We start from the raw sequence: 17,991 nt of genomic DNA, 5'->3' as shown, positions 1-17,991 counted from the left end.
TATACTCCCACCAACAGTGTAAAAGTGTTCCTATTTCTCCACATCCTCTCCAGCATATGTTGTCTCCAGATTTTTAATGATCGCCATTCTAACTGGCGTGAGATGGTATCTCAGTGTTGTTTTGATTGGCATTTCTCTGATGACCAGTGATGCTGAGCATTTTTTCATATGTCTGTTGGCCTCATGTATGTCTTCTTTTGTAAAGTATCTGTTCATATCCTTTGCCCACTTTTGAATGGGCTTGTTTGTTTTTTTCTTGTAAATCTGTTTTAGTCCTTTGTAACTTCTGGATGTCAGCCCTTTGTCAGATGGGTAAACTGCAAAAATTTTTTCCCATTTTGTTGGTTGCCAATTCACTCTAATGACTGTTTCTTTTGCCGTGCAGAAGCTGTGGAGTTTGATTAGGTCCCATTTGTCTATTTTGGCTTTTGTTGTCAATGCTTTTGGTGTTTTGGTCATGAAGTCCTTGCCTACACTTATGTCCTGAATGGTTTTGCCTAGATTTTCTTCTAGGGTTTTTATCATGTTAGGTCTTATGTTTAAGTCTTTAATCCATCTGTAGTTAATTTTAGTGTAAGGTGTCACGAAGGGGTCCAGTTTCTGCTTTCTGCACATGGCTAGCCAGTTTTCCCAACACCATTTATTAAACAGGGAATCCTTTCCCCATTGCTTGTTTTTGTCAGGTTTGTCAAAGATCAGATGGTTGTAGATATGTTGTGTTGCCTCCAAAACCTCTGTTCTGTTCCATTGGTCTATATCTCTGTTTTGGTACCAGTACCATGCTGTTTTGATTACTGTAGGCTTGTAGTATAGTTTGAAGTCCAGTAGTGTGATGCTTAGAATTGACTTGGCTTAGAATTGACTTGGCTATGTGGGCTCTCTTTTGGTTCCATATGAAGTTTAAGGTGGTTTTTTCCAGTTCTGTGAAGAAGGTCATTGGTAGCTTGGTGGGGATAGCATTGAATCTGTAAATTACTTTGGGCAGTATGGCCATTTTCACGATTTTGATTCTTCCTAACCATGAACATGGAATGTTTCTCCATCTGTTTGTGTCCTCTTTTATTTCGTTGAGCAGTGGTTTGTAGTCCTCCTTGAAGAGGTCCTTTACGTTCTTTGTTAGTTGTATTCCCAGGTATTTTATTCTTTTTGTGGCAATTGTGAATGGAAGTTCGTTCTTGATTTGGCTCTCTTTAAGTCTGTTACTGGTTGTGTAGGAATGCATGTGATTTTTGCACATTGATTTTGTATCCTGAGACTTTGCTCAAGTTGCTTATCAGTTTCAGGAGCTTTTGGGCTGAGACGATGGGGTCTTGTAGATATACAATCATGTCGTCTGCAAATAGAGACAATTTGACTTCCTCCTTTCCTATTTGAATGCCCTTTATTTCTTTTTCTTGCCTGATTGCTCTGGCTAGAACTTCTAGTACTATATTGAATAGGAGTGGTGAGAGAGGGCATCCTTGTCTAGTGCCAGATTTCAAGGGGAATGCTTCAAGTTTTTGCCCATTCAGTGTGATATTGGCTGTTGGTTTGTCGTAAATAGCTTTTATTATTTTGAGATACGTTCCATCAATACCTAGCTTATTGAGTGTTTTTAGCATAAAGGGCTGTTGAATTTTGTCAAAGGCCTTCTCTGCATCAATTGAGATAATCATGTGGTTTTTGTCTTTGGTTCTGTTTATGTGTTCAATTACGTTTATAGACTTGCGTATGTTGAACCAGCCTTGCATCCCTGAGATGAAGCCTACTTGATCATGGTGAATAAGCTTTTTTTGATGTGCTGCTGCTATCGGCTTGTCAGTATTTTATTGAAGATTTTTGCATCTATGTTCATCATGGATATTGGCCTGAAGTTTTCTTTTCTTGTTCAGCCTCTGCCGGGTTTTGGAATCAGGATGATGTTGGTCTCATAAAATGATTTGGGAAGAATTCCCTCTTTTTGGGTTGTTTGGAATAGTTTCAGAAGGAATAGTACCAACTCCTCTTTGTATGTCTGGTAGAATTCGGCTGTGAACCCGTCTGGACCTGGGCTTTTTTTGGGTGGTAAGCTCTTAATTGCTGCGTCAACTTCAGACGTTGTTATGGGTCTGTTCAGGGTTTCGGCATCTTCCTGGTTTAGTCTTGGGAGGAGGCAAGTGTCCAGGAATTTATCCATTTCTTCCAGGTTTATTACTTTATGTGCATAGAGTTGTTTGTAATAATCTCTGATGATGGTTTGAATTTCTGTGGAATCTGTGGTGATATCCCCTTTATCGTTTTTTATTGCATCAATTTGGTTATTCTCTTTTTTCTTTTTTATTAATCTGCCTAGTGGTCTATTTTGTTGATCTTTAAAAAACCAGCTCGTGGATTTACTGATTTTTTGAAGGGTTTTTTGTGTGTCTATCTCCTTCAGTTCTGCTCTCATCTTAGCTATTTCTTGTCTTCTGCTAGACTTTGGGTTTTTTTGATCTTACACCTCCAGCTCTTTCAATTTTGACGATAGGGTGTCAATTTTTGATCTCTCCATGCTTCTCATGTGGGCACTTATTGCTATATATTTTCCTCTAGAGACTGCTTTAAATGTGTCCCAGAGATTCTGGTATGTTGTGTCTTCATTCTTGTTGGTTTCGAAGAACATCTTTATTTCTGTCTTCATTTCATTGTTTATCCAGTCAACATTCAAGAGCAAGTTGTTCAGTTTGCATGAAGCTGTGTGGTTATGGGTTAGTTTTTGAATTCTGAGTTCTAACTTGATTGCACTGTGGTCTGAGAGACTGTTACGATTTCCGTTCTTTTGCATTTACTGAGGAGTGATTTACTCCCAATTATGTGGTCATTTTAGAGTAGGTGTGATGTGGTGCTGAGAAGAATGTATATTCTGTGGATTTGGGGTGGAGAGTTCTCTAAGTGTCAGTTAGGTTTGCTTGGTCCAGGTCTGAGTTCAGGTCCTGGATATCCTTGTTAATTTTCTGTTTCGTTGATCTAATATTGACAATGGGGTGTTAAAGTCTCCATTATAATTGTGTGGGAGTCTTAAGTCTCCCTGTAAGTCATTAAGAGCTTGCCTTATGTATCTGGGTGCTCCTGTATTGGGTGCATATATATTTAGGATCGTTAGCTCTTCTTGTTGCACTGATCCTTTTACCATTATGTAATGTCCTTCTTTGTCTCTTTTGATGTTTGTTGCTTTAAAGTCTTAATTTATCAGAGATGAGAATTGCAACTCCTGCTTTTTTTTTGCTCTCCATTTGCTTGGTAAATCTTCCCCCATCCCTTTATTTTGAGCCTTTGTGTATCCTTGCATGTGAGATGGGTTTCCTGGATACAGCACACTGATGGGTTTTGGATTTTTATCCAATTTGCCAGTCTGTGTCTTTTGATTGGGGCATTTAGTCCATTTACATTTAGGGTTAATATTGTTATGTGTGAATTTGATACTGCCATTTTGGTGCTAGCTGGCTGTTTTGCCCATTAGTTGATGCAGATTCTTCATTGTGTTGATTCTCTTTACCATTTGGCATGTTTTTGGAGTGGCTGGTACTGGTTGTTCCTTTATATGTGTAGAGCCTCTTTCAGGAACTCTTGTAAAGCTGGCCTGGTGGTGACGAAATCTCTGAGTACTTGCATATTCACAAAGGATTTTATTTTTCCTTCACTTATGAAGCTTAGTTTGGCTGGATAGGAGATTCTGGGTTGAAAGTTCTTTTTTTAAGGATGTTGAATATTGGCCCCCACTCTCTTCTGGCTTGTAGGGTTTCTGCTGAGAGATCTGCTATGAGTCTGATGGGCTTCCCTTTGTGGGTAACCCGACCTTTCTCTCTGGCTGCCCTCAGTATTTTCTCCTTCATTTCAACCCTGGTGAATCTGAGATTATGTGCCTTGGGGTTGCTCTTCTTGACGAATATCTTTGTGGTGTTCTCTGTATTTCCTGGACTTGAATGTTTGCCTGCCTTGCTAGGTTGGGGAAGTTTTCCTGGATAATATCCTGAAGAGTATTTTCCAGCTTGGATTCATTCTCTTCGTCGCATTCAGGTACACCTATCAAATGTAAATTAGGTCTTTTCACATAGTCCCACATTTCTTGGAGACTTTGTTCATTCCTTTTTACCCTTTTTTCTCCAGTCTTGCCTTCCCGTTTTATTTCATTGAGTTGATCTTCGACCTCTGATATCCTTTCTTCTGCTTGGTCAATTCGGCTGTTGATACTTGTGCATGCTTCGCAAAGTTCTCGTGTTGTGTTTTTCAGCTCCATCAATTCACTTATATTCCTTTCTATTTTGTCCATTCTCATTAGCATTTCGTCAAATCTTTTTTCAAGGTTCTTAGCTTCTTTGCATTGGGTTAGAACATGTTCTTTTAGTTCATAGAAGTTTCTTACTACCCACCTTCTGAAGTCTGATTCTGTCATTTCATCACACTCGTTCTCCATCCAACCTTGTTCCCTTGCTGGCGAGGAGTTGTGATCCCTTTTAGGAGGAGAGGTGTTCTGGTTTCGGGTGTTTTCATCCTTTTTGCGCTGGTTTCTTCCCATCTTTTTGGATTTATCCACCTGTCGTCTTTGTAGTTGCTGGCTTTCAGATTGGGTCTCTGAGTGGACGTTCTGTTTGTTGATGATGAGGTTATTTCTGTTCCTTGGTTTTCCTTCTGACAGTCTGGGCCCTCTGCTGTAGGTCTGCTGAGGTCCACTCCAGGCCCTGCTTGCCTGGGGATCACTTGCAGCAGCCTCTGCACTTTGACTGGGAGCTGCAATCCTGAGGTGTTCCTAAACAGCCATCTTGGATCCCGGGTCCTGCTTTTCTTATATTTAGCAGGATATTGATCTTTACTAGAGCAAATTCAATTTAGCTAATTTCAGTTTAATTTTGTGTTCATTTCCACAGGAAATAAAACTTGCTTTCAGAGTTATTTCCTTTATAGTCCTAGTTTTCATTATAATCTTAATAGTCAAAAAACTAAAAATGATTTATATTTTTTAAAACAACAAATCTGATTTAACTATTAGTTTTTTTTATTTCTCTAGCGATAATAGTTTTTTTTTTTTCACTTTTTATAGCAGAATCATAGGACTAGTAATATAGTTCATGGAAAGTGAGTAAACCCTTTGGAAGAAAATCAGTGTAAATAAAGACATAAGATACAAGGAAGGGAGTATCTCTCTGAGGATGTATTATTCCATCCAGCATTTTGAGTAATGCTCTGCTGTCTGGCCTGCCTCCTAACACTGTCTGCTCATGCAACTTCTTGTTGGATGTTAAACTGTGTTACTGAGCTTTGGATATCTGAAGTCTTAACTGTATAGTTAACGAGTTGAGGACAGGTAAAATTTATATTACCCCTGCATAGACAGAGGGATGAAGAAACTGATGCTGTTAGTGTTCAGACATGTTTGGCATGTTAATTTTCACACAATGTTTAGGCCATATACATTTTAGCATATTACATTGTTCCTTCCTTTTTGTTTATTTTTACTTTTCGTTACTTCTGTTTTAAATGGTTAAACAGAAGAACTGATAAAACTTTTAAAAATTGGTCATGAAGTCAGCGATGAACAAAAGGAATCTTTAGCAGTTTAGCCACTCTAATACTTAATATATGTTTAAATGTGTAATAACAGGATGGGCAGTTTTGGGGCAAAAGATGAAACATTCAGCATATAATTTGAAATCCAAAATTGATTGGAGAGTATGCTAAAATGCATGGAAACCTGAGGTCCTTTTTATTTAAGGAGTGATAAGAAAATGGAAGCAAAGTATAGATCCTTATTTAAAAGTAATTTCTGGAAAGGTAAAATGAAGAAATGTTAATGAGGATAAAGTAGACATTGAAAGGCTAATAAAATTTCTCAGGAAATAAGGGAAAAATTGGAACGATGTCTCTCCTGCCCTTTTTAAAAAGAGTATTAGTAGAGACATGCATAAACTTTTTCTGTTAAGGACCAGATCTCTATTTGGCATCTCAGGCAATTATCCTGATTTGGGACCTGAGTTTCAGATGGTTTTCCCTCCTCCACCTGACTGTCTTCCTCTCTGCCTCCTTTCGAGACTGCTGAGTCCATACACATCATTAATCATCCTTTATAGGCTTGTTTTACCCTACACATGAATATCTGGTCTGTTCGTGAGGGAAGGATCGGGGTATGCTCCCGGGAGCTCCATATAATCTACAGGGAGCATTGCCTGGTAAAGAGACTTTTGAGGAGGAGAAGAGAGGGGAAGCGATGAAGTGTTTTTCTAAGGTGATCCTTGTGGGGAAAAGATAACTAGACCTTATATTTAGTTGCTTTTCAGCAAATTTGTATTAGAAAACAAGAATGTCCATTTACATGGAGGGCAGATAGGCTGCTTTCTGGTCTAAAACGTTTAAGCATTTTTGCTTAAGGTAATTCTTTGTATCTGCCCACTGATGATATGTGGTTGGCATATAAAAAGTTCAGCATTGGTTACATTAAGCTTGCATGCTTCATGCTGAGACTTACTGAGTACATCAAAGTAGAAGAAAGAAATGGATATGGAGCCCTCCATAAAGGGGTATATCATTCACAAATGAAATATACACATGTATATATATATTGATGGAAAAATGAATGGGATACATAAATGAAACAGTCACAATTTATATTATCAAATCTGAAAAAATGATGTCTAAAATGTGTGAGGAGGGTTTGGATAAGGAATTAAGGACTACAATTATGAAATCTTACTGTATTTACTAGTGTTTACCATGATTGTGTTCAGTGTAATAACATTACCATTTTAAATATGAAGTTCTTTCATCAACAGGAAAGATCTACTTTAAGGACCTATGCTTATGGTTGAAACTGTTGCTTTATTTTAGATCATCTCCTGTACACATCATAGCCACTAGCAAAAGTTTACATTCCTATGCACGCCCTCCACCAGTGTCCTCTTCTTCGAAGAGTGAGCCAGCCTTCCCTCATCACCACTGGAAGGAGGAAACACCAGTAAGACATGAAAGGGTAAGTTTATTTGTGAGATTAAAGTTTACAAAATTGGCACAACAGTTGAAATACATTAACTTTCCCCCTAGGAAATAGTAAGTCTCACTGGTCTGTTAGTGATCTGGATTTGATTTTATAGACAGCTCTATTATCTGTTAAGAAAGTTTATTATGAATGGGAATGTGCATATAACTAAAGCTTCCAAAAACTTTGTGTGTGTGTGCGTACTTTTTTGTTTTTTTAGCAAATTATCCCAGAGCCTGACAAAAACTTCAGTTTTTGAACGCACTGTATTGTTCCTAACTTTAGAATTATGAAGTTATCCACCTATAAGCATGGGCCTAAAGACTTGGATAAAAACAGGTATTAAGAGATATATTTGAAAACAAATGAAAGTTGATAATATTTTTCTCCATAGGCAAATAGTGAGTCAGAATCTGGCATTTTCTGCATGTCCTCCCTGTCAGATGATGATGATTTGGGATGGTGCAATTCCTGGCCTTCAACTGTCTGGCACTGTTTTTTGAAAGGTAAAAACAAAACAAAAAACTTGTATTTTTTACAGCTTACTTGTGTTGCACAGACACACGTCTAATATTTTTTTTTCTACCTAAACCGTAGGCACACGACTGTGCTTTCATAAGGGAAGCAATAAGGAATGGCAAGATGTTGAAGATTTTGCTAGAGCTGAAGGCTGTGATAATGAGGAAGATCTTCAAATGGGCGTTCACAAGGTTGATTTAAATTTCTTAAAATCTTTCAACATGAAACAAGATTTATTATTAATCTACAGAAATATTCTCCATTTACTTTCATATTCATATGACATCTTACATTTTAGGTAGAGCATTTTTGTGACTACTCACTGCTTAGTCTGATGGGGAGGAGCAGTGATTTTAGGCTGACTTTACTACCATGCTTTCTTGGATGGGAAATAGTGTATTTCTTAACTGCTTCTTTGTGTTTTATACACTTTAGATTGGGGAAAACTGGTATCAAAAACATGTAATGAAGAAATAAACTAATCATAGCCTGGCCTTAGGTTATCTACAAAGTGATTAATTCCCCTATAGATTATTGACAGCCAATTATATTAAGTTACTTTATATAAGTTATATTAAGTTACTTAAAACTAGCATTTTCTAAGTTGATAAGCAAAAGCAGTAGTGAGCAGTATTAGGATAAAGTTGATACCTTTCACTTGAAATCTTTAATTTCTGCATGTCTTCTGTAGGCAAGAAAATGGGCATGTGAAGTGTGCTTAAATATATTCTGTTTTTGATCCTGCCGTGTCTCACTATTAAGTCTCTTGGGAAAAACTGTCTTGTCTTGGCTGCCTTCAGTGTCCTCCCCTTACTGTTACTCTTCATGTTAGTGAAGTTCACAGTAGTCTAACTTTGGCCTTTACTGCTCTACTAAAATTGTCTCAAAGGTTACTACCTTTATTCTGATTTCTAGGACAAGAGACTTTGTTTGTTCTGTTTGACATCTATACAACATTTGACACATTGGGTTAGTTCCTGATATTATGTTCCCTTGATTTGTGTAGCATGGCAGCATCCTGATTCCCAGTCTTTTATGCTGGATACTCGTCTGCCCCTAATGCTGAATATTATACAAGATTCTGCCCCTCTTCACTTTGTTCACCAGTTCCTCTCTCCAGATGGTGTCAGCAGCACCTCCATCATGTCCTGTGGAAAGCACTCTGGACCTGAAGTCAGGAAACCTGGACTCACTTTACAGCTCCTCCAGCAATTATCTGTGTTACTGATCTTAGGCAGATTGTTAACCCCTCTGAATATTGGCTTCCCAAAAATGGGATTGGATTACATTAGTTTTAAGGTCTCCTGTATCCCTGAGAATTAGAAGATTTTGTAATTTCCTTATTTGCCAGTCTATGTCTGTAGCCTTCACCTGTTCATTTTCAGCTGCATGTTAGACATTTCTACATGAATATCAATCAGTTATTTGAACGAAACTTAGTGTGACTAAAACTGCCCTCACCTTTTTGGTCCTCTTCTTGGCTTTTCACCTATTCTTTTAAAGTTACTGTGATCATCCTTCTTGATTACCATATTCAAAATCATGAAGTTGTCTTTTACTATTCCATTTCTTCCCTTTACTTATAGTCATTTGATTCTAATTCTATAAAGACTTAAGTCATCCTTCTTTCTTATTCATTACCATGTTCATGTATTAGTGTAATTATGATTGGATACTCTAGCTAGCTTTTGGCATGTTTGTCTCCATTTTTCTATGAATGTAAGGGTAAGGATCATGTTTGTTAATGTTTGTATTTTCAGATTCTCTCATGTGGCATGTGTTAAATGCTCAATATTCATTGAATTTAAATTAGTCTGGTTCTGTTACCATTGCATTTGTCAGTTCAGATCTATAATGGATCTCTCTCATATCCTCAAGTAATTGAATATGAGATCTCTTCTGTAGAGTCTTCTTACTTACCATCATCTTAAACATTGACAGTCATACGGATAAAAACACTTTGATTTCCCAATACCTTCTTAGGGAAAAGTGTAATTACTTTGCCTGCCTTTAAGAGCCTGTTAGTTAACTGGCCTCTCTTTATTAGCTTTATTTGCCCCATATCTGAACTCACTTTGTATTTTTAGCAAATACCCAGCACTTCTCAGAGAAGGTGTTAATTAAAAATTTCTTGGTGCAAGGCACGTCCTTCTATCTTTCTCAGTTGCATTCTTCTTTTAAATCTCAGTTCCAGTTGGAATTGAAAATCCCTTCTTAATCTCGCTCTTTTGGAATTAATAACTCTTTATTAAACTGCAACACCATTATTTATACTTGAGTGAAAGGGCTTATTCCAGTCTAGTTATATATATATATATCTGTCTTTCTTCACTACTGGGTTAAGAGCTCTTAAACAGTAGGGATGATCCCATCTTGGTTACTTTTACCTTTTCCACAAAGTCTTACATGTAATGGCAACTTCACAGTGTTTTGAATTGAACATTTCCAATTCATTCATGCTATGCATATATTTTCAGGGCTATGGTTCTGATGGTCTAAAGTTGTTATCACATGAAGAAAGTGTATCATTTGGCGAGTCTGTACTGAAGTTGACTTTTGATCCTGGTACAGTAGAAGATGGTTTACTTACCGTAGAGTGTAAGCTGGACCACCCTTTCTATGTTAAAAATAAAGGTAGGGCTTCAATTGCATTTGTAGTAATTTTTTTTTAAACAAAGCTTCTTAAATCTCTAATTATGACTGCAGCTTTAATGATTAAGAAAAAATAATTTGAGGGGAAAACGTCTTTCAACTAAATGAAAAACTACCATAGACAATGCTTATAATAATACCTAATGGTGCTTAAGTATCTTAGCAGTAGTCAGGTGGAACTCTATTTCCTTTGAGTATGAGAAATTTTTAGGTTCATGTAGCATACTGTAATAAGCTTTCTATTATCTTGGTATAGTTTGGGGAATGTGTAGTGATCTAGTAATCACATTTTTATTAAGAGTTACCAAATATGATATAAACCTGAATCAGTCTTCAGAGCCTTATTACAGTAACACTATGCTAAACATAATTTAATAATTCAGAGACTATTTCATGGTCTTAGTCATCTTTATCACTTACTGTCTTGTAAACTGATGGAAGTGCTGATCGATAAAGGAGATACATGTATATATAACGAAATGCTGAATTGTAAGCTAGTTTTGGAAGGTTTTTATGTTGCTGAAAGGAAGTATTTAATCTAGTACTTCTTTATTGTAAAGTTATGTGACTTGTGTTAGAGTGTCTCTTGGGACTTAGCAGTAACTTTTTAACTTAGAGAAATAATATGTCTGTTCTAAAGTAATTAAGGGTTCTTTCTGTGAGTCCTCATCCTTTATGCAACATTGTTTAACTTTAGGTTGGTCATCATTTTATCCAAGCTTGACTGTGGTACAGCATGGGATTCCATGTTGTGAAGTTCATATTGGCGATGTATGTCTACCTCCTGGACACCCCGATGCCATTAATTTTGATGATTCAGGTGTTTTTGATACATTTAAAAGGTAATATTGGATTAATTCTTTCCTTTTTTTTTTTCCCCCGTTAAAGTTTACCCCTCATTTCCTTAATGATTGCTAAATCAGGTATTTAGGAAGTTCAATCTTTGAAGATTTGAGAATTATAAAAGAATTATTTAGAGGAAAGTATGTATGATTAAATGAAAACATATTAGGTAATTAAAGTATAATAGTTAATAGAGAGTTTTGCATATAGTTGTCATATAGGACAATTGAGTTTTTAAAACATTTAAGATTGGATTAGGAAGAATATCACAAGTTATATGACAAAGCATTTAATTGTTCAGCTTTCCTAGTTACATTTTAAAAGTTGTGGTATCTGTCCAGTTGTTTTTAAACAGCTTACAAATCTCTTGTGTTTTTTGTAGTTAACTGTATTTTTCTTGATATAATAGTTAACTGTATCATTGTTTAATAGTCATGACCAAGAGCACTAGTTGCAATATTTTAACCCAAACTTGATATTTAGAAAGGCTTAGAGAGGGAAGTGGTTATTCCTGAGAACACATAGCTAGTAAGTGGCAGAATAGGACAAGAACCCATGTGTACTGATTCCAGAAGGTTGGCCAACTATTTTCATTTATATGGGACTTTCCTATTTTGGACTGAAAGTTCAACTTTCAGGAAACCCCTCAGTCCTAGACAAACTGGAACAATTGGTCACCCTACTCCTAGAAGGAACCTAGAGAAAGTCTTGTGTGTAGATACCTGGGATTTAAAGACTCATTCTTTCTTTAAGATACTTATCAAATCCATAGGCATGTACGGGCACTAAGTAGAAAATTCTCAAGAATTCCTGCTGGCCTGTAGGTTTTATTTCAACTTAATATATTTTATATATTATGAGGATGAGTGAAACTGTTATTAAAAAAGCAAATCACATAGAGCCTGACACAAGCCACATGCTGAATAAATGTCTACAAGCTTATACTCTTAATGCTGTTTGAGTACATCCCTCATTACACTCTTTTGAAAAACTAGAAAAATGAGTCAAAATTTTAAGTACTGATACTTAGGATATGTAGATCAGTGATAATACCTATGTTTTGGTGCAACTGTAACCTGATAGAAAAATTATGGAAAATAATTTGGCTTTATCTTGTAGAGGTGAATATCAGCAATTTCATTCCTCTTTTATATATATCCTTGAGAAGTAAATTCTTGTAGTCATGCTTAAGGAGATGTGCAAATAAATTTGTAGCCGTATTGCTCATGATAGCAAAAATGTAGAAACAGTATTAATACTTTTTAACTGGAGAGTGACTCCATGAATTGTGACATAATCATACAGTGGAATTAGTGCAAAATGAATGAACCTTGGCTATACACTTTAAAACATGGATCAATTTTTTAAAAATGTTAAGTAAAAATAAGTCTTAGAAATATGCAGTATATTCTGTTTTCTGGAATCATGTTCCTTAGAAATATATCAAATAAAATAACCCTTACATATGGTACGTAATATACATGAAATATGTCGGGGGTCCCGAAAGACTAGCCCCCAGGTTTGATGATTTGCTTAGAGAATTCACAAGACTCAGCACATAGTTGTGCTCATGGCTATGATTTATTATGGCAAAAAGATGTTAATACAAAGCAAAATCAGGAGAGGGAGAAGATGTGGGGTTAAGTATGGAGGAAGCCAGGCTTCCAGGGATCCTCTCCCAGTGGAATTAGGGGCATGTTTTATTCCTTCAGCAGTGAACTGTGACAACATATATGAAATGTCATCTCCCAGTGAGGCCTGTTAGGTGCAGCTGGTCACATAGGTTTCTTCTGCCTGCCACATAACAAAATCCAAACTTCCAAAAGGAAAGTAGGCATTTAGAGTAAATTGTGTTGTTTGTATATCCAGTTTAGGCACAGTAAGCTACTCTTCTCAGTTGTGGGCATGATGGGACTCCTCAGAATCCCAAGTTATAGGTATTAGTCAAGGGCCAAGCTTGTAAGCAGACTTTTGAAAGGATAGCAGTCATTTCTGCATAGTGAAATATTGTACCTTAAATATTAAGAAAGATAATATAACACTACTATGGTACTTATATGTTGTGTTTATGAGTAATATTTTCATAATAAAATTATGGAAAAAATGAATGATAAACATTCAGGAGAGTGGTTATTTCTGGGAGTGGCAAATATGAAACTTTGATACTAGAAATATTCTTAATTTGGATTGTGGGTTCACTTATTTGTATGCTTCATTAAATATATATGTAATTTTTATATATTATTGCATACCAAGACGACTTTTTTTTTTTTTTTTTTTTTTTGAGACGGGGTTTTGCTCTTTTTTTCCCAGGCTGGAGTGCAATGGCGCGATCTCGGCTCACCGCAACCTCCGCCTCCTGGGTTCAGGCAATTCTCCTGCCTCAGCCTCCTGAGTAGCTGGGATTACAGGCACGCACCACCATGCCCAGCTAATTTTTTGTATTTTTAGTAGAGACGGGGTTTCACCATGTTGACCAGGATGGTCTTGATCTCTTGACCTTGTGATCCACCCGCCTCGGCCTCCCAAAGTGCTGGGATTACAGGCGTGAGCCACCGCGCCCGGCTCAAGACGACTTTTTTAAAGCAGAAGATAAAACTTGCCTGCCTAAATGTTGTTTTTCTGAGATAGCAAATTCTTATTTGATCCCACTGAATAATAATCACCCCTAAGATGACTTTAGTCATTGGACTTATTTTACTGTTGAGTGACTGCAATATAACAGCAGTAACACCCATTCTGCAAATGAGTGGAAATGGGGAGTATCATCATGGAGAAACCAGGAAAAAACTGAGAAGCTGAAAGTGACTATATTTTTATTGTGGATTGGATTGGTAAAGGGAGATGATGCCTGGCCTCAGGGAGGGCAAGAAGAGAAAGAGGTAAGAAGAAGAAAAAGTCCAAGAGGGACTGCTCCAAGCAGACTCTCAGGTCATGATTTACAGAGTGCATGTGAGTAGTTTCTAGCTCAGGAAGAATCAGAAGTAAGCAATAAGTTGATGTGCTCTCATACACAATTCAAGGTTCTGTTGTAAGCAGCTTGTTCTGAAATACTGAGAATTGAGGCCAACCTTCCAGGCCTCAAGCAAGTTTAAAACAAGTCAGTTTTGACTTTTTGAGGTTGACTTTTCTGTTCAAGTAATTTGATGATTTAACAAACTTACGGAGTGCCTACTATGTATATAATATTAACTTATTTAATATTAATTACACTATTAGTAGATGATATCTTCATTTTATAGAGAGAGAAGTAAAGTTGAGAGATGTTAAGGAACATGCCCAAAACAAAGGCAGTTTAGTGTCAGAATTAGGATTCAAGCCCATGTCTTGCAAAGATACCATATTTAGTACTCTAGCTACTCACCTAAGATACTTCAACAATAATAGATACTCCTGATGGTGTAATACACTGTGCCAGCCTCTGCCCTGGGTCTTACATTTATTGTTCCTTTTTGCACCACTGCATAGCATAGATTTATTTCACAGATAAGTAAACTGAGGCTACAGGGTTTATTTAACTTACTTGCCCAAGGTTCTATTACTAGCTGGGATTTGAACTCAAAATTTTCCATTATTATGTTATTCAGAATTGATTAAAAATGAGTTAAGAATAGGCATGCCTCTACTTCCAGTCTAGAGAAGGAATGGATTGGTAAATGTATACAGTAAACGTACATGCTGATTGAGAGGCAGTGTAGCCTGTTAGGAACGTGAGCTCGATCTCAACTGCCTGGATTCAAATCCTAGCTCTGCAGTTGATTTGCTATGGAACCTCAGTAAATTAGTATTTCTATGGCTCTTTTTAAACAAAAAATCTGTAAAATGGGGTAATATTGGAAGGATTAAATTAATATATGTGACATGGTTAATAGGCACTACATTATTGTGGAGTTTGCCATTCCATTAAGACTAATGATTAGACAGTGAAGTGGGAAGGGGCATTCTAAGCTTAAGGAATGGCATGTACACAAAGTAGATGTGAAAGGCACATTTGGGTACAGGTGCTTTAATGAAGAGAATGAATGCTTAACCTAAGGTACTATATAGCAAAACATGAAGCTATTTTTAAAGATATTCTGTATCATTAATGCTGCAGTAATAACTTAGTCATTGAATTTTGTGATTGAATATTTCAAACTGATTTAAGTTGTATCCATAATGGAAGTAGATGATAGTTATATTTGTGCCACTAGATGGTGGAGTTTTCAAATTTTAGTAATTAGCTTACCCTGTATCTTTTGGTATTTTAAACTGTAATCATTTTCCATTACTAGAGATGAGTAATTTTATGTCAGTGCTTGAAGTTTGCTATTTTTCTAAATTATGTATGGGAGGGGCTTAAGATAGCTTACAAAAGCTGCAAACCTAGAAAGCAGATATTGTTTTCCTGACATAATACTGGTTGCTAAGCATTCTTTAGATAATTTTGGAGTCATAGTTTTTAAGTACATTTACTTCATGCAGTACTTTGAGAAAAAAGACATTTGTGTGCTTGATAATTGGTAGATTTACTGTGTGTAGTCAGTGGCATGGACCACCCTTATTCATTTGGCTGTTTCCATGTATCTTTAGAATTTCGTAATCGCAAGTTTTACCTTTAGGCAATTGGTATTCCTGTAGCTAATGTTAACCTATTTTGATGTATTATCGGAATTTCTGTTTTCAGGGAAGGAGCTAGGGTCAGATTAGAAGGTGAGTGAAAGGTTTCCTGCCAAGAAGATAGAAAAATACTATAGGCAGACATAGAGTTAATGCTGGAACAAAAGAGAATTCTTTTGATTTGGTGTATCTTTAGGTTGTGGTCTGCATTAGCTCTTTTTCAACTAATATTTTCAGTTATTTCTTCACCTTGAGTTTAGTGAGGTGCCATAGTATTTATTGGTAAGGAAACCTGGGGCTTTGAAGGTGGACAGATTTGGGTTTGGATCCTAGCAGTGTGGCCCTGGGTGAATAATACCTTACCTGTCGTAGCTTGTTTCTTCATATGAAAGATGGGAGAATGATGCCCTTGAAGCAGGCCTGTTGAGGAGCTGAGAGGATAGTATGGATAGCTTATTTCCACGTCTATGTAAACTGAATATACAGAACAAAAGGTAGCCTTTTCTGACAGTTGTTTTTTTTTTTTTTTTTTTTTTTTACAACAAACTCTGTTATTAGGCTGTGTTACAGTGTATGGATGGCCTTTCAGAAGACTGATGAATGTATGGCTCTGTTTACCTAAACAAATGACCCAGGCTGGGCGCGGTGGCTCAAGCCTGTAATCCCAGCACTTTGGGAGGCCGAGGCGGGTGGATCACGAGGTCAAGAGATCGAGACCATCCTGGTCAACATGGTGAAACCCCGTCTCTACTAAAAGTACAAAAAAATTAGCTGGGCATGGTGGGGCGTGCCTGTAATCCCAGCTACTCAGGAGGCTGAGGCAGGAGAATTGCCTGAACCCAGGAGGCGGAGGTTGCGGTGAGCCGAGATCGCGCCATTGCACTCTAGCCTGGGTAACATGAGTGAAACTCCGTCTTAAAAAAAAAAAAAATGACCCAGATTACTGGACATTTTAAGTTCCTTTATTTTACTGATTTTTTTTTTTTTTTTTTTTGAGATGCAGTCTCACTCTGTCAGTCACCCAAGCTGGAGTGCAGTTGTGCGATCTGTCTCCTGGGTTCAAACAGTTCTCCTGCCTCAGCCAGCCACTGCGCCCAACTGATTTTTGTATTTTTAGTAGAGATGGGGTTTTACTGTGTTGTGCAGGCTGGTCTTAAACTCCTGACCTCAGGTGATCCACCTGCCCTCTGCCACCCAAACTGTTGGGATTATAGGCGTGAGCCACCATGCCGGGCCTTATGTTCCTTTAGCCGGATTTAACAGCTTTTGACTGCCCTTTCCCAACCTTTTGTTTTCTGTAGTTGTTTAGTCCTTAGTCCTGGTATGTTGCCTGCCACTCTGTTTTAATTTTCTAGATCTGAGTTCCTATAGGCCAAGAAATTATATTGTCAAATTTGCCCGGAAATGAATTTAAAGTAAGAATAAGTAAGCTGTATAGTATTTGGAGGAGTTACTTGGTATGAATAAAGTGTGCTGATTATCACATTCCTTTGGGGGTTCAGTCTTTTTTTAAGCTTTTGTATTATCTGCAAAGGTTTTATAAAATTAATTTTAGCACATACACAGATTTCATTTTATAAGCAACTATCAGCGGCAAAAGTTGTTAGTGTTGGTAACATGATACTTGGGGAAATGCACTGAAATTTCCAATCAGACGTTAAAAGATTTTTTTTTTTTTTAACAATCCTGCTTTTAGAAATCAGATAATTCTAAATGGAATTAAAATCTTATTAATTTTTTTTAAAAATTTTATAGCTATGACTTCACACCTATGGATTCTTCGGCAGTTTATGTGTTAAGTAGTATGGCTCGTCAGCGTCGTGCATCTTTGTCTTGTGGAGGACCTGGTGGTCAAGACTTTGCAAGATCTGGATTCAGTAAAAACTGTGGCTCACCTGGATCATCACAGCTCTCTTCCAATTCTTTGTATGCTAAAGCTGTCAAAAACCACAGCTCAGGGACTGTGAGTGCCACTTCTCCTAATAAGTGCAAAAGACCAATGAATGCCTTCATGCTTTTTGCCAAAAAATACAGAGTTGAATATACTCAGATGTATCCAGGGAAAGATAACAGGTAAAAATAGTGATAATTCTGGTTATAATAAATAATACTTCAATGCAATTCATAGTATCTGTGGAATAGTTAAGTAAACTTATTCTTGAATAGTTTTTATTCAACTCTTTGTTAGGTTGACTGACACTTTTTTTTTTTGAGATGGAGTCTCACTCTGTCACCCAGGCTGGAGTCCAGTGGTGTGATCTCAGCTTACTGCAACCTCTGCCTTCCAGGTTCAAGCGATTTCTCCTGCTTCAGCCTCCCAAGTAGCTGGGACTACAGGTGCCCACCACTGCACCTGGCTAATTTTTTTGTATTTTTAGTAGAGACAGGGTTTCGTCATGTTGGCCATGCTGGTC

The 17,991-nt window shown here is 37.1% G+C and overlaps 1 protein-coding gene and 1 long non-coding RNA gene across 5 annotated transcripts in view; one reads left to right on the top strand and one right to left on the bottom strand.

Moving 5' to 3' along the window:
• Positions 1 to 17,991, top strand: part of HBP1 (HMG-box transcription factor 1) — a 44,989-nt gene that overhangs the window by 22,944 nt on the left and 4,054 nt on the right. For all 4 annotated transcript variants that reach the window (XM_032275702.1, XM_032275703.1, XM_032275705.1 and 1 more), the window contains exons 4-9: positions 6,817 to 6,958; positions 7,359 to 7,470; positions 7,562 to 7,674; positions 9,961 to 10,117; positions 10,833 to 10,977; positions 17,333 to 17,650. In XM_032275702.1, the coding sequence (XP_032131593.1) occupies positions 6,817 to 6,958; positions 7,359 to 7,470; positions 7,562 to 7,674; positions 9,961 to 10,117; positions 10,833 to 10,977; positions 17,333 to 17,650 (987 nt within the window). The remainder of the gene's footprint in view (positions 1 to 6,816; positions 6,959 to 7,358; positions 7,471 to 7,561; positions 7,675 to 9,960; positions 10,118 to 10,832; positions 10,978 to 17,332; positions 17,651 to 17,991) is intronic.
• LOC116549982 lies at positions 7,183 to 16,227 on the bottom strand. Its single transcript, XR_004268185.1, has 2 exons — positions 13,552 to 16,227; positions 7,183 to 13,238 (listed from the first exon to the last, which is right to left on the bottom strand). It is a non-coding gene; the product is annotated as an uncharacterized LOC116549982 (long non-coding RNA).

This window comes from Sapajus apella, unplaced genomic scaffold (assembly GCF_009761245.1).
Source record: "Sapajus apella isolate SASKATOON/1434 unplaced genomic scaffold, GSC_monkey_1.0 scaffold7, whole genome shotgun sequence".
Taxonomy (NCBI): Eukaryota; Metazoa; Chordata; class Mammalia; order Primates; family Cebidae; genus Sapajus; species Sapajus apella.
The sequence above is the reverse complement of the archived record's forward strand: the minus strand, read 5'-3'. Positions and strand labels throughout refer to the sequence as shown.